At 37.3% G+C, this 24,573-nt stretch overlaps 1 protein-coding gene across 3 annotated transcripts in view; it reads right to left on the reverse strand.

Moving 5' to 3' along the window:
- Nucleotides 1–24,573, reverse strand: part of fli1rs (Fli-1 proto-oncogene, ETS transcription factor-related sequence) — a 30,349-nt gene that overhangs the window by 2,048 nt on the left and 3,728 nt on the right. For 2 of the 3 annotated variants that reach the window (XM_084726966.1, XM_084726967.1), the window contains exons 2-9: nt 14,762–14,967; nt 12,242–12,408; nt 5,638–5,841; nt 4,381–4,458; nt 2,599–2,667; nt 1,775–1,837; nt 529–576; nt 195–281 (exon numbers count right to left, since the gene is read on the reverse strand). In XM_084726966.1, coding sequence (XP_084583092.1) covers nt 195–281; nt 529–576; nt 1,775–1,837; nt 2,599–2,667; nt 4,381–4,458; nt 5,638–5,841; nt 12,242–12,408; nt 14,762–14,967 — 922 coding nt within the window. The remainder of the gene's footprint in view (nt 1–194; nt 282–528; nt 577–1,774; nt 1,838–2,598; nt 2,668–4,380; nt 4,459–5,637; nt 5,842–12,241; nt 12,409–14,761; nt 14,968–24,573) is intronic. The other variant, XM_084726968.1, reaches the window with a different exon arrangement.

Here is a 24,573-nt window from a genome sequence, read left to right on the forward strand (position 1 = left end):
CATCCATTTATTCCAGGACACCTCAGTTTATCTTTTAACAAGGAACTGAGGAGTTTTCTTGTGGACAGGTTTCTTTCCCAGCAGTATTATGACTCATATCTAACATCTCACTCAGCTTATTTTTATTTCCACCAAATGTGACCTTTTCACTGTGTGGCTTGGAGGAAGTGACTGACATCGGGGCAGAAACCTACCCACAGGCCTGTGAGCGCTGGGGTCAGGGAGCTTGTATGGACTTTGTTTGCCCGTTCGGTTCTTGGATGAGCTGAGGGCTTGGCCTTCTGTGAGGAAACAGCAGGGCAAACAGTCATTTTGGTGAGAGGGAAGCCAGATTTCGTCTCAGTGTAAGCGTGATGCAATTCTTGTGCTGACACAACAGGTGTTGCTTGATGTTTACTCCATTTTGGAAAGTTAGCGCGTGTGAGCCAGCCCTTGCTTGCCTCTCACTCATGTTGCCAAAGCAGACAGTGTAAAGGCCTCATTTGTGTCATCCTTGTTGGTTTATCTTGTGGTGGTATAGATTCTTACCTGGGTTGGCTAGTCGACTGCTAATGGGTCCTAATGTCTGATACGGGTCTGTAAAGAAGACAAGGCATGTCATTATTTTTACATTGTTTGTTCTTGCAGATGTTTATTCATCTTCTGAGTTTTAATACAAGTTGGAGTCACAGATGGTTTATTAAATAGGCTGAATTGCTATTTAATATAAAGTCTATGGTTGAAGTGAGTTGTTTGCCCCCGCCCCCTCCTTCCCAGACTCAAGGAAGCTCAGGCAGGCTGCAGGAACACTGCAGTGGTCCTCCATTGTAAGCTGATCACCTCTTTAAAACAATGTAAAGTTAAGCCTGTTATCCTGAAGCCCACTGCTCTGAAAATACACATTTTGGAGTTGGAGTTCAAATAGCTGCCTTCCTTATTGCCTGTCAGACCGCATTAACATTGCCCATTTTAACCTTTATAAATATCTGCTCCTTCTAAAAGATTATTAATGATTTCTTACAACTCATTAACAGACACTAACTCACTTCAGTCAACTTTCAACGTTCAGTGAATTAATGTGAAACAGGCAAACTAAAACAGCGATTCTGGCCTGGAATAGAAATTTTACAAACAGACGCGAGTATTTAAATTTATTTAATCTATTAACTATTCAAATCACCACCCACCCACAATTTGTTCAGTGATTCAGAAGGGTCTAGTTTTGCTCACTTACAGCCATAATCGCCTTTTGAAGAAACAGTTGACCAGTCAGAGACGGCACAGACAGTGTTAAAAGCTCCTCTCTAAAAAATTTTTGATTAAACCTCTAACATTTCTTTATTTATTATCATGAAAAACATTAAATTACTTAGCCTGGCATCACCAAAGTAATTCACAAATGTGATCTTAGGGTCACAAGGGTCACAGACCATTGGAGGCATCAGCAAACAATCAGAGCAACAAAACACGTGACGTAGCAGTGAGCGACACGTGGAAGTAGGGGCAGTGCCTGGTCCAGTCTTAAGCAGGAAAAAATGGCGGCCTGGTGACAAACGTTCTCAAATTGCATCTTAACAGTACACTAAAAGGTGTTTCTGAAAACTTTTGATGCAAAAAAAGACAAAGCAGCGACAGAATCTTGGCTCATATTTGATCAGCACCGCCTAGTTTGACAGATTTATCTGAGTTTTGTGAGCCTGCTGTGTTGCACTCAAAACGTGTGACGTCACCTACATGTCCAGTCTCCTCCTCCTCCTCCTATTATAGCTTTAACATCAGCATGTTGCATTCGTACCTTGCACAATTCTTGGAGCAGTCTCGGTAACTCTTGTACTGTGTTGGTGCTCCATTGAGGGACCTAAAAAAAAATCAAAAAGATGAGTGACCTTGTTTGAATTTAAAATGTGGCCTAGTTTTCAAAGGACCAGTGTGAAGGATTCAGTGGCATCTAGTGGTGAGGTTGTAGATTACAACCAACTGAATGCCACTCACCACACCCTCCCCTTTCAAGCATGTAGGAGAAACTATGGTGTCCACAAAACTCGTAAAAAGTCCCTCTCAAGCTAGTGTTTGGTTTGTTTTAGGGTTGCAAATTATAAGCACTTTCCTTAATCTGTGATTGACAATATTAACAATCAATCGATTAATCATTACTAAAGAAAAATAAGTTTTGCTTGTGCCAAACTATACCAAATGTGCTTTCTCCCTAAATCAAAGCTTTTTTTTCTCTCAGCAACATTTTGTTGTAGACATAGAGGCCTACATCTTAAACATATATATGATCAGAAAAATAATCTGTTGTATTTCAGATCTTGATAGATTGATTAAATTTGGTTTATTAAATTGTTGACGAAGCCTCCATTAAAGAGGACTCATTCGTAAGTAACAAAAACACAGCGACATTGTTTTCAAGGGACTATACACTAATGAAAACATGCTTGATGAATCAATATTATGTCAATTTTTGCCAATAGATCACTCTAAATCTTTAAATGAAAGATCACACTGCATCTTTAATTTGCAAAGAGTCAGTTTCTGTGCTAAACCATTAGTTTTTAATGCATGAAAAATTCATCATGATCACTGGTTTCATATCGTACTCAATTTTTGTTGTCAAACCTTTTGGAACTGCAGTCATGGTGTTTGCTGGCCAGCTGTTTCTGCGGCTGATCTCATCAAAATTGCTCTCTGCACAGACACAGAAAAAAAACAAGGATGAGACCAGACACTGATGGGCACGTGGCATAAATAAAGGCTTTTGAAGTGGACAGTTCAGCCACAGTAGGAAGGAAGTCGGTAAATGGAGACCAACACAATAAGATTTTGGAGGTCTGAAGATGACCCACAGTTTCTTGGGCAAGCGTTCTTTTGTTCAGGCCACCCCTGTCGCCACAAGATTGTGAATTGTGTCCCAGGAGCAAGACCCATACCCCCCATTTCCTGCACCGGTGCAGCTGTTTCCTGTCTGAAACTGGCTGTTAAGTTTGGGTCTCATCAAAGTTTTGTTAACTGAGGCTAGTGTTGTGCCAGTGAACCTTTTTAGACTCTTGAAACCATGTAACACAGTTCTGAAACTCATTAGTTTTAAATCCTTTAAATCGTTCAATTAGTTCACGTCTTTTCTAATAAGTTTGAGAGTGTGAACCTGAATTCACACCCAGAAACACTCACTGATGGGAAATGGTTGCAATTATACACGACATAATGAAAGTGTCTCTTCACATTCAGAATCACTTATTTGAATCATGTTTTGTTAATGAAAAGTGACTTTACTGTTTTTGGGCAGTTATATATCATGTATCATATGAAGGATGATGGAATAAATACTCAGATTCTTAATTAAGTAAAAGTACCAATCCATTTATGTACAGGATTTCTGAAGGTCCTTAAAAAGTCTTAAAATCCTTTAATCTGCATTTTAGACCTTAAAACTTTCCTAAATACAATTGTGACAGGCCTTAAAATTGATTTACAATATGGACATGAGATAGGTCTAAAATTGCATTCATAATGGTCTTAAAAAGATCTTTAAACATTGTAAATTTACTTGTTGAATCTTATAGATACTTTGTATGTAAAATACTCAATTACAGGTGTAAGTCCTGCATTTCAACATATTTACAAGTAGCAAGAGTAAAAGTGTGCGTGCTGCTGAAAAATGACCCCTATGAGTAATACAAATGATAATAAATTATAATATATGATATTATTAGAATGATTTACTGCTGCAATATGTAGCTGGTCAAAGTGAGACTTGTTTAAACTGCCTCAAACAAATGACACCATCTGAGAACTTTAGAGGAAATGTCTCTGGTGAAACTGAAAACAGCTATAAGATGGTTGTTTTTACATAAAGTACAAATACCTTAAGATATACTTAAGAACAAGTGCTTTAGGATTGTACTTGAGTAAGTTTGACCACTGCATAGAATGACATTTTTAGGGAAGTGCACTAGAAAATATATATGTCAGTGCCTCTGCAGGTGTAATAAATGTGTGTGTGTAAAAGCTGTGTAAAATAAATGTTGCTAAATCCTGATTGGTGCACGACTTTATATATGCTGCCTTCAAATGGGGTCATGTGTACCGTGTTCATGAGAAGAGTTCATATGAACACCCCCTCTTGTGGTATTCATGACCTCGAAAGTGGAAATTTTCTGTAAACTTGGTTGTCATGAGCCGTGTTGTGACTTCTCATGTCATAATTAGGAGCTCACGAGTTCGGTTTGCAGGCAACGACAGCTCTAACTGAGCTCTGCCCACTCAAAACCAATGAGAAAACTAGGAGCGACAAAAAGAAAAACAAGCACACGAATCTCTCAAGTGAAATAACCAAAACTGTTCGTGTTTGAGCCCACTTAAATGAAAAAGAGGTGATGACAGAAGAGTTGATGTTCTCACCTGCTTTCACCTGTAGTCTGGGTTGTTGTGGTGGTGTGTTGTTGGTGGGAGTTGTGGAGTATGAGAAGGTGGGGCTACCTGAAGCAAAGACCAAAAGTGTCAATATTATATTCTCATATAGGTACAATGAAAGTCAGTATGAATAAATGAAACACATTGAAAAACTAGTGAGGTGTTGTTTTGACTCTGCTGCGGACTTGAGGTGTTGCTGTAGTACTGGTTCGTGTAATATAAGATGTTGTAATGTTACCTTGAAAACCAGGCAACAACACGATGACTGTCTTCTTTAGCTTAATTTGCAAAATTATGTAGTGTGGAAAATTTGAGACATTGTGAGGACATATTGTATGCCAAAACCTGCGTTAGCCAAGAGGAGCTGCGGTCGCAACATTTACTGAAGACAGCACATTCAACATGTTGTATGACATCATGTTAAATCTGGTATTTCTGCACAGTTGCAGATAAATATTAGGTTACTCTAATTGTTTTTTAGCATTCCAAACATTTCCAGCCGCCCCAGAATGTTGTAAAGTCCAAAAATCAGAATTTATTCAAAAAACATATTCATAGCTAGCTAGAAATATTCTTCTTCAATCAATATTTGTTGCTGTTTAGCCTTTCAAAAACAACCTTTTACACTATGGCTCTCCATCTTGCTGCACATAGAGGGTGGCACACACTTGTATTAACGGGGCGGTTTAGCAGCAACTTAATAGCCCAAAAATTACATTTATATCACCATAATATCAGAAAATCTATTTTGGCCCTAATAAAAAGAGTCCTATAATCCAATTAATCACTTTATTTAAATTGAGGATTTTGTTTGAGGAGTTGAAGTTTCAATGAAAAACCCCAATAGAAGCTTTGAATGTAGAAAAAAGACATCCGGTACAGCCACAGTATATTACTATATTAATATAATATTATTTTTCTGAGTAATAGATTAATAGTCAAGTCTGTATCATTTCAGAAAATAATGGCAGCACAAATCCTGAGAGTTCAAAACCTCCCAAATTTAGTAATAAAGGAGAAAATTCTCACTTTTGAAAAGGTGAAACCATCAAATATTTAACCTTTTTGCTCAACTAACTGTTTTAGTCATTAATCATCCAAAATGTTGAGATAATTTTTGTCAATCCACCAGTCTGATTTTATTTCTGATCCTGCCCGTCGACCACAGAACAATGAGAAACGTTGACATTGTTGAAACCAAACAATGTTATCAGCTGGAGAGACGGAGACGTATCTGAGCCTTACTCTGCCGGAGGTAACTGAGGTGTGATAGCAGGATGTCCGCGTTGTAGGCCGACGTGAGACGCATCATGTCGTCCTTGGTCATCTTGCACAGGGCCTTGCCGTCCAGCGCTTGGAAGAGCATGACATCCACCTCCTCCAGGACGTATTCCTTGATGGCCCAGTCCAGCCACTGCCGCACGTGGTCCTGTGTCCAAACCTCAGGATCTGACGTTGAGAAGATGGAGAGACAGTCGCACAAACATAATCAGAAAAGACTCCAAACTAGGGATGTTAATGATTAATCATTAATTGATTAATAGTAATTAACAGATTAATAGTAGTTAATGTTTCACTTGGTCTGCCGTTAGTGTAGAAATGGCAGTAATTGTGCTCCATTTGTTGAATAAGGACAGGTGGACAAGAGCAGCCAGTTCAACCAAACATATTGTTTGTGCTTCATGAATTAATGTTTCACACAACAAATGCGTTGCACTTGAAAATCACTTTGTGAGAGGACTTTTCTTTGAAATCGTAAATGATCTCTCAGCTGGCTAGGAGTCTGCAAATATTATCTGCGCTTTTAATTAGAAATAGATGCAGTTCTGGCTTTCAAAAAGTCATAAACAGGAAGTTGTAGAGGTTACACAGAAATGAGTCATACAGAAATCATCATACATAAGACAGTTGAAACTGCAAATATTTAAGTACCTCAAAAAACTCAAAAAAAAAACAAAAAACAAAACGTTGTGCTTATTGTTACTTTACTGGGATGTTTGACGCTCATTGTGCAGAATAATCTGCGTGCAGAAGTTCATCAGATTCATCTGCTGATGGAGGAAAGTTTTTATGCAACGTGGAACCTCCGACACACACACACACACACACACACACACACACACACACACACACACACACACACACACACACACACACACACACACACAATATTCAAATACAAAAAAAAGGATTTGTTAAAGACTTGATTCTGATTGGTTAATTACAGCATTCTAAGGTATATTATTTTTGTATAACAGCACAGAACATTGCTATGGACACAGCTCTGATCATTCTGGAGGAACAATAAAATCATTGTTAAATCACTAAAATCATTTTAAAAATCATTTTAAAGTTAATATTTTCTGTCAATTACAAAGCCATGTAGCAAGCATATATGTGTGTGTGTGTGTGTATATATATATGTATGTATGAATGTATACACACACACACACACACAGTCAATACAGTCTCTTTAACCAAATTACACACATTAATTCTAATCTGTGTGATCTCATTTTAATGACTAATGATTGTAATATTTTTGTAATTTTCATTCTCTGAGCCTTTCTCGAAACTGGGTCCCCTGGGCATGCTCTGTAAAACTCTGTGCAAGTCATTTAAATATGAAAAAATACACAAATAAATGACAAAATAGGGCCCCGGTTTATAAAGAACCAGAATCTGAGACTGGAGTGCCTCCATACTTCACACTGTTGTATGAAAACATGTATAATATCTTCAGATATCTGGTGTTCGGACACACTGTTCAGTCTTTTACACGATGGCAGACTCCGTTCTTTTGGTTTCTTTGATAAAAATGCTCTTTTTACATATATAAAAAAACCCACACCTGTTAATGGTGGGAGCAGCGTCATACAGAAATTGTCTGAAGAGCCTTGGGGCAAACATGATTTGTTTGTTGAACATGAAAGTGCTGAGTAACACCGGAAACTACTTAGTTGTGATACTTGATACTGATTGTGAAGTGGGTGGTGGGTTGCGTATAACCACTCTTTGAAAACAGATGTCTGGTTTAGTGAAACTCGACACATGGTTACCAGTTCCCACTTGACAAGTGTGCCACTCATATTTTTAATTTTAAAAGACACCTCTCAACTGTTTTGTTTTTGTTCTTATTTGTCAAACTGCTCAAGTTTAAGGCCATTAACTGTAAAAAAATCTTATCTTTAATTAAGAACGGTCTTGGTGTTTGGCTCAGTTCACCACAGGTCAACACCTGCTCTTGCGATTTCCCTGATGGCAACAGGATTCAGGAAGTACACAAATAATTACCCATAACGCTGAGCTGAAAACAGCCCCAGGGGTCTTCATGGAAGACACAAAGTGTGATATTCATTATCTGTGGTGGCTTTGACAACCCTGTCAGTATTAACGTGCATAAGGACTGGGCATATTACTTCACTATATTCAAAATTAAATAGTTGTTCAGTTTATTTTTAGTCATGTAAAGGGATTTTGTTTCATGCAATGCATAACAGTGGAACACAGTTCAGTGCATTAAACATTCTGATAGTTTTCTATGTGATTTTGTTTGTTTGCTATGTGGAAATATAAAATAGTATTGGAAAAATATCTGTATTAATATCAGAATTCATTTCCCAGCCCAAATGTGCGTTTGCTCTGCTGTGGAAAGGATATTAAATTTTCTTCATCAAATATTGCTGTCTCCAAATCAACCGAACTCAATACGTGAAATCAGTAATTTTACCTTTAAAAACAAGGGAGTTGCTGAGTCTACTGCTGCCTTGATCTGGTAGTTTGTTTGTGTTATTTGTGTTGTTGTTTGATCTCTATAAATCCAAACTAACATATTAAAACATAGAATGCACACGATAACACAAACAAACTAAAAGATTAAGTGGCAAAGTCCCATGCTCTGCAAGGTAAAATTACTGACTTCCTCTATAGGGTTTGGCTGGTTTGGAGATATTAGGGTTATATAACAGTGGTTTCCCGTCAGAAAAGGCTGTCTGCTGGCGTGGTAGAATGATGAAAATATTCTGAATTTAGCATACACTTAAACTGATACAGATTTTTTTTTTTTGGTATACATTTTTAAGTGGCTAAATTACATTTATCTTTCTCTATTAAACAGGGTTGATGTTGAGCAGTTCTGCATATCTCCACTTGCATGATTGTTAGATTACTCTATTATAATCTCTTATGAAGTCTAAGAAAACTCATACATGCTGACTTTAATGTATACTACTGTAGTAACAGGTTTTGTGCCCTTTTAAAATCTCATTTTGTGTCTTATCCTAAGAATCAGACGTGTAAGCTTTTAATAACATGTCACTTTAGGTTGAAGTTGGTCTCAGTGTCTTGGTGCAACACTAAAATGTATCACTAGTCTGCTTCAGGAAGGCAAGCTCACTTCCAGTAGCGAACAATGACTGTGAATTGCCCGTAATATTAGGCAGGAGCTGTAATCGCCCCACCCTCAAGTCCTGATTGTCCTTGGTTAACACATGCTACTCTGATGCAACTTCCGTCTATTATGAAGCAGAATAACTCGGTGCTGGTGACTCATTGAGGAATCTCGTCAAATTTCACTGGGACAAGTTTTATATCGTCTGCTGCATGTCTCGGGAGCGCCGTCTGAAGTGGGATCACTCCAAAGATTGACTCACCGAAACGTGCGTGCGTACACACTGCTCTGAACTGCTCATATGATGACTCTCAAAGGACGACATGGGAGAGAATGTAAATTATTTCACTGGGTTAGCTTTTAGATGTTTGGACCAGTGATTCATAGTGAGGATGAAATGGACTAAATACAGTAGGTTGTCTAAACCTGGACAATGACTACTCGTATAGTAATGACACATCGGTGTCTTTATTCTGTGTTGTATGTCAGTGATTTTCCTCTGCAAAGAAAAAGGGAATGCCACCATGCTGCAGCAAAATTAGGGCTGGGCAGTAGGGCTTAAATTTTAAACTATATCATGGTATAATTTAAAGCGCTGATCGTAACGGTATATATCACAGTATATTTGTTTTTCTTTAAATTTCTATCTAATGCGTCTGCAGGGTTTAAGCACTGTTATGACAACTGGATGGCAGATATTACTGTACTTTTAACCATATTACTAGGACATATTTCACATAGTACAGAGGTATTTTAAGAATATTTAATGTGCAAAACTGGGATAATAAATAGAAAATAATACAAAGCCTTTTCTCAAGTATATCTAGTATTCCTACCACCTATAACCACTGTCGTCTGACATGATTTGCAGTTATTGTTGTCTGCTTGTCTGACTTCTGAAACCAGAACCATGTCCATATATTGGCAGTTGAACTGGTCTGTTTCCAGCTCTTTCTCCTTTTTGTTGTGTCAGTTGTCTTGTAATGTTTTGTTGTAACTTGCTATCATGTCGCTTTTTGGTCAAGTGATCAAGTGAGGGCTCTACCGCCGTATCATGGAGTAGTCAGTCCCCAGAGCAAAAGTTAAAAAGCTACAAGGTGTTTAGATCAATTCTGAAGCAGCTCAGGTCTTCATAATGCTCAGCTGAACTGTACCGGTGGCAGCATTTCTGAAATGAAGGCTTTTTATCTTTGACAACACTTGAAATTGTTTGTACAGATTTTACCTCAAATGGCGACAAAGCGATGACGTATCCTTCCTGTTTTGTTGTGACATTCATACTCGACTGAGGGCTATTACATCTCATCTGTGTTATTCTATACTTTTCATATTGTCAACAAATCTGATGAAAAGACCAAAACCAGAAACGCCTTTGTCTGTCTACTTTCTGACTTCCCCACCCTGTGTGTGGTTACAAATCTGTAGTTTCATGTTTTAAAAGGGCTTAATAACTTCCTAAAACAGGAGGATGTCATATAGAAGCAGTTATTCAAACAATAAATAGTGCATTTGTTACAGATTAAAAGATTAGCGTTTGTGGGACCAAGACAAAATAAACAACGGCCCATCATGAAGAAACCTAACCCTTTAGAAACATTTGTCTTTCTTTAGATCAGGCCTTTAAAAATAAATATCTAACTAAATTATCTCATTAATTAATCTTAGAAATTAAAGTTTATAGTTCAGACAACGGCACCAACCACCACCAACTTAATTTACTTCTGAGCATGGTCAGATGTCACTTCACTGTCGGAGAGAGTAGCTGTGCATCGATACTGTGGAAAATGACTATTGAAAGCATTTCAAATATTCTGAATCGATTTTTTAAAAAGTACTGATACGCTCACTGAAATCGTTTCACTAAGTATCTCTCTATCCTGGGACAGCGAGCGAAGCTGTGGAGGAGACTCCCCTCTATTATACTGCATTTGTTAGATTGTGTGGTGATGTCAGGAAACATTTTGTGAAGCTTTGATTTTGAATAGTGGAGTCTGCGGATAACACGAAACTGAATGAGACAATGTTTTTTCTTTTGATTGAACCAGCATTAATCTCATTAAGGCTTTCTTCCCCGGACTCATTGGGGATTTGTAGCCCTTGCTTCCCATGTAGTTTTGATCTGTTAATGTCCATTTGAGCTTAGGAAAATCTTTTTCAAAGCCTGAAACACCTTAAGCAGTCAGGACTCAACAATAAGGGTTGCCCCCTTGCATGCAGCCAATAAAATGCCATGTCAGACTATTTAGATAATTGAATAATTGTAATAATTTATCTTATATGTGTAATTTTTCAACAAAAATGGCAGAAAATGCTTTTTTCAGCCCGCCAGCTATGGGGGTTTCCCCACTTTTTTTCATTTATTTTGGTAATAAACAGAATATCTTTAGCTTTTTGATTGACAGAACAGACATTTAAAGGCTTCACCTTGGACTTTGAAAAACTGGCATAAATATTTTTTACTATTTTGTGACATTTTACAGACGTCGCAGCCCCAGATTAAACATGACAATTACTTCAGTCTTTGTTATTTGTAAGGGTGTAATGATACATCGATTGGATTGATATATTTATTAAATATTCAATAATTCAATAATATCAGTCCAAAGTGGAAATATTGATCATAGTGTTTTCTTTTACCTTTATTTTTAAATTCCCACATCATGTCTATGTCAAAAACGTCTAAAAGAGTTCAGTCATAAAATTGTTGCATCATAATTTAGTTGCTTTTTGTGAGTTGATATGAATTTAACTCATGGTGTTAAATGGACAAATGATATCTTCTGATATTGATCGCAGACCCCTGAATTAAATCAAATTGAAATCATATCATTGCAGTCTTTGTGATATCAGCCTACACTGTATTGTTGCCCAAAGTCTCAATATAATATTATGGTAGTGAAACTTGTGATTTACACCCTTAACTACTTGATAACCACTAAAAAATAAAACAATTTGTAGAGGGGCAAGTAAAAATTTACTTGAGGCAAGTAGTTTTCTGAGCAACTTGCTTGACTAGGCAGGTGAAAAAAAACCATTAACATTGAACCAATGTCAATGTCAAATAATATGATTTCAGATGTATCTACAGGAAGCATGATGATTAAAAATGAAATTGGCAGCAGATTGTCACACTTCTATTCCTGCCTCTCTTTTCTCGTTAACGTCACGGTTAGACTTTAAACTTCACACTTCTTAAATAGCATTCGACTTAAACCCTGATGTCATGCTCAACCACAAACTCAGAAACCTGCCACTGCTCATCTTTGGCACTGGACAGCAGTGGTTGGTGGTAGTCGTAGTTTGGGGAAGAAGTTTTAGATGCACAAACACGTGCTGTGCCCATCTCTGATTCAGTTATTGATATTGCGCAAGCCCAGCGTGTGCCAGCTGTTGGGAAACTGTCTTATGATGGTGACAGTGTTGTGTGAGGACGGAGGATGATCGAGTGACTCAGCTTACCTGCAGGCACGATGACCCTCTTCTCCTCCGTGGTGCTGCTGGGCGGGGTGGCTGTCTGGGGACTGACCCGGGGCTCTGGGTAGGAGGCCTGGTACGGCATCGGGGCCCCGTCGTTGCTCATGTGTCTGGAGCGCTTGGTGACGCTGCAGTCCACAGGGGACTCACGGCTAGAACAGAGGAGAAAGCTTTAGGTCGTGGTTTTCTTCAGCAGAGGGGCAGTTTGATCGATAAAATATCTTAAATATCTCATACAGCTTGTAAATATTGATCAGTGTCAGCGCAGCTCTAACCTTTTAACGCCATTTGTATTATACTTAATCTATAATTTTCTGAGACCTCTATAACATCAATATGACCAATACTTTCCCGAAAAACCTGTTGTATGCAATCTGAGACATGCCTTCAGCCCCCTGGTGGATTATCAGTGCACTGCACCCTGCAGCTGGCCTGTGAGTGCAAAATCCAACATGGCTGCCTTCGTGTAGTAACTTGCACATTTTTGGCAGGAATATCTTTGCTAATTATGAAAAAGTTATGGTAAGAATGACTGTATTGTTACTGTATTGAAACAACCTATAATTGCTTAATATCTCGTACCTTATTTTATTATAAAACCATATTGAAATAGTGTGTATCAAATACAATACAGCAGGTATATAAGAGTTATTATTCTGCTGAATTTCCTGATGTAGTCTGCATTATGTCTTCCTCAGTCACAAACACTTTTAAATAGAACAGTTAAAGATTGAAATGTCATCAGCAGTGAGCTTGCAGATTACAAACGCCTCACCTCTCCCTTCCCTTCCAAGCATGTAGGAGAACCTGCAGGTGCTGCAAAACTTCCGAAGAATGTAAAGGCTGTGTCTGAATAGTAATAATAATAAAGGATATTTTTCTAGCACCTTTCTTAACATCGAATGTGGCTCAAAGTGCTTCACAAGAGAAAAAAGTGGTATAATTAATTAAAAGCAAAGTTTTTCTTAAAACTGTCAATAGAAGTAGCTTGTCCTACATGTGGAGAGAGTTTGTTCCAAATCTTTGGTCCACGAGAACACGAGAACGCTGCTTCACCATATTTTTTGTGAGCCATTTTTGGCACATTAAGCAGGCCAGTGTTAAAGACCTAAGCTAAGTCATTTCCTGCTTTAAAGCAAGTAAAACAAATCAATTCTCAACGCTACAGGCAGCCAGTGTAATGATGCTAAAACTGGTGTGACATTATCTCTTCTCTTTGGTTTTGTCAGATTCTTGCTGCTGCAATTTGACAGTTTAGCCTGTCAGTGGTTCGTTTGGGTGATCCGGTATACAATACATTACAGTAATATAGGGCTGCAACTAATTATTATTTTCATAGTCAATTAATGTGTAGATTATTTTGTTGATTAATTGATTAGTTTTTTTCATGTATAAAATATCAGACAAAGGTGAAAAATGGTGGTCAGTGTGTCCCAAAGCCTAAAATGACTTCCACCAATGTCTTATTTTGTTCACAACTCAAAAATATTCAGTTTATTGTCATAAAACAGTGAAGAAATCAGAAAATATTAAGAAGCTGGAATCAGAGAATTTTGTTTTTTTTCCTTAAAATTTTTCTCAAACCAATTAATCAATTATCAAAATAGTTGAAGATTAATTTAATAACCAATTAATAATCATTTATTTGATTAATCTGTGCAGCTCTACAGTAATCAGTAATGTTGCTTATGTGTTTTAAAATTCAAGAAAGATAAGAATTAAGAAAGCCGTCGAAACATGGTGGAGCAACACGGCCAGGGTCTCTGTGGAACAGGACTCTGCAGATATGAACGGCTCAATCCAAGGCCATGAAAACATATTCTGCCAAAAATAAATCCACACAAATCTAACAAAGTGGACCTTTAAAAGAGTGGAAATTAAGATATTTGTGTTTTTTATAAATGCAATCTGCTCTCATTATAATCACTTGGAGGCTACAAAAAATTATTTTTAATTGGTCTTCTCTAAAATAACTCCTTGGTCATCATAATCTGTATGTTATGTTGACTGATTCAGATTATTTTGATGAAGCTGTTTTCGCCTTCCACAAGGCGAAATAAAAGGTTCCTGTTAGAAAAAGAAAGAACCATTCTATATCATTGCTATATTGGCTGATATGTTGATTTCTATTTTCTTTAACTCCCTAATATTGGCATCTGCCCCAAAAAGCCAGTATTAGTTGGGCCCAAGTAAAAAGTACAATATTTCCCTCTGAAATGACCGATAGTAAAAGTATAAAATAGCAGAAAGTACCTCAAATTTTAATTTAAATATAGAAGCTGAGTAGATATTACTTTCCACCACTGAAAGTTAAAACAGCAAAATTACCAGATTTGGAATTCAGTTTGGTAAACAACAAGGGACAGGGGATTTCATTTTGGTAAATGAACAAACTTTTATCGGGTATGGAAAATCCCAGATTGTTGACATGGATCGTGACCAAGCTACAGTCAGATAATCCGGGAACCTGTGCTCCCCCGTGGCCCCGGGCCTGTCCTGACTCACCTGGTCCCATTGACGTGTTCGGCTCTTTTCCCAGGATTTTGCGTCGCTGACCCCACCCATTCCGGCTCGGTGGGCTCTGGACTCGGCTTGGAGGCCTGGCTGAAAGCGCCGGGCGACGTCATCTCAGTCTTCATGTGCATGGCTGGGGCTGCGGTGTAGGTCGGTTCGAATATGGGCTGATCCTCACTCACGACGGACAGCGCTTCCTGTCCAACAGAGCCACAGCGGTCAGTGTCTGCCATTAATGTGCAGGGTCACAACCTGCGGAAACTGTCTTTTTCCACATGCAGACTCAGTTTATCCCACCAACAATAACAGCACAACAGACCTTAAAGACTGAAAAACTTTTATCTGGAGTTTTAAATGAAAATCTTAAACTGACACTTCACCCCATAATCAAAAATATAAATAAATATTTTTCCTCTTACCTTCAGAGCTATTTATTCATGGATTGTTTTGGTGTGAGTTGCTGAGTTTTGGAGATTTTGGCCGCAGAGTTGTCTGCCTTCTCTTGAATACAATGGAGCTAACTGGCACTCAAAAAAACATTTGAGAAACTCAACAGCATTGTCTCTTTCCAGAAATCATGACCCAGTTAATCAAGATAATGCACAGATCTCGTTGTGAGTAGTTTCATGTTCTTCTTCTTCTTCTTTCTTTCTTTCTTTCTAACGAATTACACCCACCAAATGTATCACCGTGCAACTACTCATGATGAGATGAGAGGTTACAGCTCAGCCGAGGAGGATGCCATCAATATTTACATCCGGAGCTCACAACAAGGTCTGTGGATTATCTTGAGTAACTGAGTCATGATTTCTGGGAGGAGACATTAAGTTAAGTATTTAAGTAAGTATTAAGTTAAGTATTTTTGGTACTTTGAACACAACAAGCCAAATGTCATTTAGTTCCACTATATTGGAGAGAATGCAAACATCTCTACGGCCGATTTCCCCAAAATTCTGCAACTCACAATCTAATTCAGTGATTCCCAACCGTTTCCTTAAGGAACCCCTTTCCTATCAATGAGTAAACTGGCAACCCCTGATTAAGTGTCATACTTTATGGATATTTCATATTTTATTCAAAGCATACTATACAACTGATAAACCATACAATTAATCCAAACAGTGAAATCAATAACTGCAGGAAGTTTGTGTAAAATAAGTGATTTGGGTGAATTTTGAGCAGATTTGCTGTGAAAATGGCATCAGAGATGATTTCTCCTGTTTATTGTAACGATATGCAATTCTATGTCTGAATTGTGTACATTTTTCTTTATTTTTTATCAACCCTAGTTACTTATTATGCTTATCAAGTTTATAATCTAAACTTTAAAAACAACAATTTAATTTAGATTTCCTCAGAAATAAATTAAAAGCTGAGATAAAGATCTACTGCATATGTTTTGTTTTTTTTTACAGTTTTCTTCCACAATAAGGCCCCCAGGACCCACAGGTTGGGAACCAGTGATCTAGGTGGATAAATAGCACTCCAGGTAAGATGAAAAATAAGTATTTTTTAAGTTATGGTGAACTGTCCATTTTTTGTAGTGTGTCCATATATAGAACCAGCTCTCCACTTTTAAAGCTCACTCTTAGTGGAAAGGGAAAATATCATCAAAAGTTCTGACAGTCATATCTTATATATTAGGCCTGGGCAATGTGGACAAAATTAAATATCACAATTTATTTTTATTTTTCTCACAAAATACCTCTATTGTTATTGCGAAGACATTGTAGGGATCACTCTTGGTGCTTTCACAAAATATTAGTTATAATGAGATTTTTGATAAATTATCATGAGTAATGTGGATATAATGACTTATGTGGGTAAAGACAAATAATAAAAAGCAGGCTTTAAAATCAAGGAAATGCTCAGTGTTAAAAGTGAAAGAAACAAACCAAAAAAAAACACCCAGTCATAGAATGATTCAACACTGATAGATAATTGACCTGACATTGAAATCCATGGACGTTTCTACAGTAGCCCAGAATAGACAAACCAAACACTGACTCTAGATACAGCCTTTCACGTTTTTGCCAGTTTTGCAGCCGACATAAATTAAATTATTAACCATTATTCACTTTCTCCTTAATGAGTTTAGTCAATAATTTCTGAAATACAAAATGTTTTGTTTCCAAAGCACAAAGATTCAAATTTATCTAAAGAAGAAAAGTAAATTATGTCATCAAAAGATTATAGGTTGGAAAACTTTTGTTTAAAGTTTATTTCAAAATATTTCAGTTTTATACAAAACTCAAAAATTCAGTGACAAGAGTATCCTTGAAATTATGAATTATCTCAACTTTTTACAGCCATTTAGACAAAACTCTCATCTGTAGTTCATTATATAAGGGGAAGTCAATGATTGTAATGCAGGTGCAATAAGGTCAATAATTTAATTTGAGATTTACACTCAGTGTCTTTTATGAAACAAACTTAAGCACACTGTCAGAAACGATCTTAAGACTAAGTTCAAGTAAAAATCTAAAGCCTGTAATGAATTGCTTAAAATTCAGTGGAATTTTCTATGATATTTTTTTGTGATTAAAACTTTAGCTGTATTTAATCTAAACCACCAGAGAGACAGGAGCTTATCAAACCCCTGACAAAAATGACGAGCAGACTCTTCAGAAATAGTGTTAAGGCAGTCAGGAGGCTGTCTAATCTTAAAGAGCATCAGTAACCTTAACCACAGTTTTATTTTGTCGTTAGGATTGAGGTTGCAAGGGGGGGAGGGGTGTTAGCTCAAGGTGGAGTCTAATCGAGATTTAAGTCCGTCTTCCTGTGTTCAGCACCTATAGCAAAGGCCTCAAAACCACCCCAAGATGGCACTTTCATCCGACGCACTTGGGAGGGCAAACGCTGGACCTGTTGTTCTGCCTGCTGCTCAAATTAACTGCATGCATGTGTGATGCGACCACAGCAGTCTGAGTGGGTTGAAGTGCGTGTTTGTTTAGAGGAGTTAAGCATTGTCTTCGGGCCGCGTACGTCAGTGCCGTGCTTTTTCAGTGGCCTACAGGAAACCTGGCCGCCATGTGCAGAGGAACCTTTTGGCACAGGCCAAGGGAGAGGAAATGGTGAAGGAGGGGGGCACAGTGTAAAAAATGTGGGTCATTTTAAAGCTGGAAAACAAACCTAAAGGCTTGTGGTCAGGGGAGGAGAGGGGCTCGGGTTCACTGGACAGCAACAAGACTATAGCCTTGATTGAAGTGCCGCCTTCGCATTGTTTTTCGTCTCTCTTTTTTTTTTTTTTTTTTTTTGCCTGAGTGTGTGTTTTTTTTAGCTCAATTGTTGCCTGAGCATTGTGCACAACATCTTAATGCATGGCACACAGTTTGGCATTTCCTCAAGGCTGCAGACAAACTGATACAGAAGTCAGTGTGTGAGATTTCAGCAACATGCCGCTGCTGCGTAATAGATACGCCCTTTTTTTGTAAGCAGGCACAGGCAAACAGTTTGATTTCCGAACACCCACACTGTTTGATTTCACAACAAAACAAATTACCTGATGTTATATAGTTAATTAGTTCAGTCAAGGTTTAAACGGAATACAGCATGATGTTCATGTATTAAATTATGGTCCTATTTAGAGTCAAACAGACGATAAAGCAGGTTAGGTTTTATTGCGGGGCTACCTTGCGATTGACAAATCATTCCGTCCAGCACAACGCACAGGGCTCACAATTTACCACATTACATATTTCTTAATGAAATGTTTTCAGAAATTTGTTTTAGTGTACTGTTACTGTAATAGATGAAAGATCGTCACCAGGAAGTCCGTTATTGTCTCCTGCTGAACAGGCATGCCAAAATCAAGCACCGCCCAGATCGCAGCGTCACCCACCATCTCCGTGCTCTCATTGATACTGTGTGTGCCCTGGTTGCAACAAACCAAGATTGCGACACCCCGTAATGCCAAACTCAAGGCTTCAGAATGATGCATGTCGTCACAACGGCCTCACACTCTGTGAAAATGCTGTATTTCCACAACCCTCTAAAACTTCTTCCTGTGTGATCTTATTTTGCATAACGGTGTTGCTACATATAAACTACCCAGGTCATTGCTTTTTGTTGACGAAGATTGTGGCATTCACAATTAGAAAAACCCAAAAAAGAACACAGATGGAGTCGCACTCTAAATACACTGACGATGAAACATGTTGTTACAACAAATGTCATGTAAATTAAATTTGTATTGTACTTATATAGTATTGTTAAAAACAAAATTGATTCATTCCATAGATTCTTCTGTCTTGTTAAAACCTGGCATCTACATTGCTCACAATAGAACTTTATCACTGACAGTTTGGTCAGAGATTTGGGTGTGTGTGCTGATAGTAGCTAATGTAGCGTCGAGTCTCCTGCAGAGATTAGGAGCGAGCTACAGATGTCTGATGTTTTTTTCTAAACCCACTCAAATAGATTTTTGCCATTTTCAAACTTGTAGTCTTCATCCCAACCAAAGTTGACTCAAATGACATCACTTGAGGCAATTTATCGGAACTCAGGCAGCTCCCTCTGGATCCCCAAAAGGCTTTTTGCCAAGCGGCAACCTCCAGGGCAATGAGGTGGTCTCTATAGCTGGCCATGACAACTGTTTGGAAGGTCATTTTTTTTATATATATCTCACCCATTTAATTTATATCAAAGTTATGCATAATTGACCCATTTATGAAAAGATTGTGGTTTGGTTTTAAATAACTATGTTACTTATGTCACATGTATCAGTTGCAGAGTTTTGGAGGTACCAGCTGTCTTCTCTCTGGTGGCACAGCTCCTGCGGTGCTCAAAAAAATACATTTGAAAAACTCTGTTTCTTTCCAGAAATCATGAACTGGTTACTTAAAATAATCCACAGGCCTTGTTATGAGTGTTTTCATGTAGGAACTACTTTCTTTCTGCAGTAGAATCCACAGGAACTACTTCAGAATCTACCGGAACTACTTTCTTACAATAGAAAGAAAGTAGTTCCCACATGAAACTGCTCACAACAAGGTCTGTGGATTATCTTGAGTAACCGCGTCATGATTTTTTGGAAAGAGGCACTGGTTTTGAATTTTTTTTTTTTTTCAAATATATTTTTTGATGCTTTGAGCACCACAAGCATGTGGTGGTGGTGTGTGTGGTGTATATTAGAGGGAAGGCAGACATCTCTATGGCTGACATCTCCAAAACTCACACCAAAACAACCTAGGTGGCTAGACAGCACTACGGGCCAGGTTAAAAAAATATGTTTTTGGACTTGGACTTCCCTTTAAGGGCTCTAAATAAAGTAGGTGTCACATTTGTGGATGACTGATATGTAATTGTGCATGCTAACTAGAAAGTAAAATATTTACAGTTACATATACAGTTTTGCATGTGACCAACATTTTCACAGGCCTTCATATCGTCCTGCTCAGCTTTCTTTTGACCGCGCTCATGTTTTTTTTCTTTTTCAGCTGATTGCTTTGTTACTTCTGTTGGCTCGTGCTCTTTCCCCCAGTCTTCCTCTCACACTTTACTGTGTGGCTTCAGAGGCCCTTTTCTCTGTGCAGAAGTGAAACAGTTGCGTGAAAGGCTGCCGACAGCAAATTCTCATGAGAAGATATGATAGTGAATAGTTGTACGCAGTTTTTAAAGATTAGTTTTTTGGTGCTCAACACTAAAATTGTTGATATTATCGTGGCTGGCAGCCACTCATCACATTCAGCCTTCAGTACATTCAGCGACAAGCTCATCATGCTTTCACAACCACAAACTAACACTCCCGCTCGTTCTTTATCTTCCCCTTGCGCTCTCTCCTTCTCTTTCTTTCTCTCCTCTGCACACTGATACAAATATACCAAAATGTGGCCTGACCGCTAATGCCACAACTGACTTCCTGTTCAGTGTGTTTCAGCCTGTTGCTCAGTGACACAAAACAACTTTTTAAAAAAACATGACCTTCTTGGGGCTGACGCCGCCTGCCTCGATGTGCGCCTCAGTGTCCTAAACTTTACACCGGTGGTGCTCAGTTTGATAGTAAACACTTCAACCTTTTCACTCGCTGTGAGAGCATGAACATCAAGTCCTGCACGGAAACTTTTGACATGGCTTCAAGTCAGCAGCTCTGCAGGTTGCATCATGCAGTGTTGCCCAAAACCAAGAGCTTAGAGCACGATCACAGGCTGTTTACAACATGGACGTTCATGCTTCTTATATCTTTATGAAATAACATTTTAGATTAACGGTTTAAGAAGAGGAAAAGCAAAATGTAAGTACACCAGCATGTTTGACTTAAAGCCCCTAAACTAGGATTCAGTTTAATAGCTCCAGCTTCAGCTATGCTTCTATTTAACTCAAGTATTGTTTTAGTGGAATATCAAAAGAGATATTACAACACAGCCTGTATGACATAATATTAGGTGAAGTTCCTATTATGAATCAGATATGGAGGGTGTTGGTCCTGTTTTAACACTTGAACAGCCAAGACGGTCATTTTGACTATTTTCACATTTATATGTGCAATAACTTTGTTGAATTAAAAAAAACATACAACACTGTTGGTTCCTGACTTTTCCTAAAAGTGTCTGTATTTTCATTTAAAACGTTTTTTTTTTTTGTTTTTTTTTTACACATTCAGCCTCAGGTGTTAAATGTTAGGTGTTATATTGTTACTTTTTGCACAATTGGAGATGCATCTTGGTTGCTTAGCAACTAAAATTGTCTCTGTTGATAAAAATCAACAAGTGGTTTCAATTTCTAATTTCGCAACATTAGAATTAAAATAATAATAATAATTAGACTCAATTTCAAATAAAATAGGGGAGACCAGGGACGGTTGGAACATTTTTTGTCTCAGCACTTGTAACTCACTGAAGCTCTCAAATTTTGACACAAAGTGCCCTTACTTACTACAAATAGCAATGTTTGCAACTCATTTCAACCTTTTTCCAGAGGCTATGATTGTTTTTGTGATGGTTGTAGGTGGAAATGCGTTTTTTTATAATCTTATGAAATACATTTTATTTTGTTTCTCAATCAGTAATTTAATCTAAAATTTGAATTGGATCACTGATATTTATTAGCCTACAGGAAAATACTGCTGTGAATATATGCAATCATTACAGTTAACTGCAAGCAGTGGCATGCATATTGATAAATATATAAACAAATTTTACAAAATTTACATTTTGGTGTTATTTAATTTTTAAAAAGATAAACTAACAGAATGAATGTGTTAATCTCTTAGTGTAGTATTTATCATGAGAGATTATAGAGTTCAGAAATCAAAAGTCAAAATGGCAGATTATGGTTTGGAGTTCTGACACTCATAGTGGTAAAGTTGAGGGCTCTCGGTTTTTAAGATAATGAAACTGAAGACATGATTTTATACTTCAGGTAGGTGGAGCAGCAGCCTGAGTGACTGTATGGGTGATTATACTAATTTTCAATCAATTCATCAATAATTAACCATTCAGTATTTTCTTTGTGTCACCTGGCTTTGGGGTCCACATCTGGTAATTAACTAATGATTATTTTCATGATCAATTAATCTGCAGAATAGTTTCTTGATTTATCATTTGGTCTGTAAAAACATCAGAAAACAGTGAAAAATGTGTGTCATGACATCATGAAATGTTTTGTCTAACAGAGTCGTTCTACCGAGGAGGTCGCCAGCTAATTTCAGGGTCGCCCGATGGTTATGGTGAATAAAATAACATATTGTGGCAAGCAGCACAAAATGAGAGCCAGGACACCATCTTTACAAACTACTCGGTTCAGCAGCATGATGGGAAATGAGGGCTGTATTCTAGACTGGGAAATGGTTTTTACATGACATCACCTGTACCAGTGATGTAATTTGCCTAAGAATAGATTTTATTTAGTGTGTTGTGAAAGTCAAAGTGTCTGTGCATGAATTCTGACTGGACACACACAAAAAAAACCTTTGCATTTTGGTGCTTTTCTGCCACAGAGTTGTGTTTAACCAAGCAGCTACAGCCAGTTAACTCCACACTGAATGACTAATATGGAGTGATGGGCTGCCAGAAAATGTAGACTGGAAAGGAAATGGAGGCTTTGTCTCGAGGTGGGCAGAGGTGGGGAGTAACTGAGTACAAATACTTTATTACTGGACTTAAGTATCTGTATTTGAATATTTATTTTTCTCACAGCTTTTCTTTTACTCACTACTTTTAAACACTAATATCTATATTTTCTATGCATTACATTTTCAAAACAGGCTCATGACTTCAGTTTTAATGCATTTGAGGGGATGTTGATATTTTATTTTTATTCTGCATCACTGCACGCTGCCTTCTGAATATCAAGACTGATTTCAACCGTAAATGAATGGGACAATAAAACAAAAAGAAGATTCCTGGGTGTATCTATCAGTGTATATCAGGCAAAGCAGAATGAAAAGAACGTAAATTGAATAACAAGATGAAAAACAATTTAAAAGACAAGATGAAAAATTATGTAAAAGATGTAACAAAACAAAAGATTTTACAAGATGAAAAATGTCGCAAAAACAGCAGGTAGAAATGTCCTTCTGAGGGTGATTTTTTCATTTTTATATTTTACTACATATTTCAGAGCCTGTACATTTTCACTTTTACTTGAGTAAAGAATCTGAATCAGTACTTCTGCTTTTGCACAAATCTTTTTTTTTACACAAGTATCTGCACTTCTACTTGAGTAATGAATTTGTGTACTTTTGCCACCTCTGAAGGTGGGTCACGTGAAAGTCCAACAGCAGCACTATCCTCTGAGAAATGCCAGGTGTCAGCGTTTCCAACAGAGCCTCAAGCTCCCACTGCAATATGGATTTTTTGTGTTGGTCACAAACACCAACCTGATTATTTTGTGTTTGCCATTTTCTCTTGGTTACTTAGAAAGAAGGATAAGTCAGATGCAAAACAAACTATATTTTGTGATCAGATAATGTCAGATAATATATATATATATATATATATATATATATATATATATATATATATATATATGTTTGATTCATTAATTATTCTTTATAGCTGATATATGTTTTTATTTTATTTTTTATTTTTTACTGTTTTCATTATTATGTATTTGATCTTATTAATTTTATTGTTACTTGCTCTCTCTGCTCACATCCTTCGATTTTATTCTCATTTCGTCTGCCTTGTCTGGTTTTATTACCTTTTGTAAAGCACTGTGTAACATTGTTGAGAAAGTGCTATGTAGATAAATTTCATTAGTGTTATTATTATAATTATTTTATTATCATTATTTATTGTTATACTACTGGTAACTTAAAACCAGTGATTCTCAGCAGGTTGCAGGATAAATGTGATGGATCACAAAATGTTAGCAAGTTAACAAGAGAACATAAAAAAGACAGACATACAAACATTGGTTTGTTTAAAGTGGACATAAGGTGCTTAACAAATACTTTCATCAGTTATATGATTCATATTTAAAGCAAGTCTAATTATTTTTGCGGTTTTCTGACACATTTTAGGTGCTACTTCATCACCTCTTCATGGTTAGAAACGAATGAATTTGTGATGAATTTGTGATGAATTGGGTGACATATTTTGGCCCCATCACCCGTCCTACCAGGGGCCTCCTTCCTCTCCCAGTCACGTACATCTTTTGAAAAAATATTTTTCACAAATAGTTGAGCCAACAACTATACACATGAATCTGTTGTGGTTATTAAGTTAGTCATATTTGCCAAGTAGTAATAATAATAATAATTATCAGTGGTATGTGCTCAAGTCTGCACATTTGGAAATCTCACCACATTTCAACCCTCTTTCCTCAACTTATTGTAGCTGCAATTACTGTGTGATACTTCT

This window comes from Lutjanus erythropterus, chromosome 9 (assembly GCF_056507025.1).
Source record: "Lutjanus erythropterus isolate fLutEry1 chromosome 9, fLutEry1.hap2, whole genome shotgun sequence".
Classification (NCBI taxonomy): Eukaryota; Metazoa; Chordata; class Actinopteri; order Lutjaniformes; family Lutjanidae; genus Lutjanus; species Lutjanus erythropterus.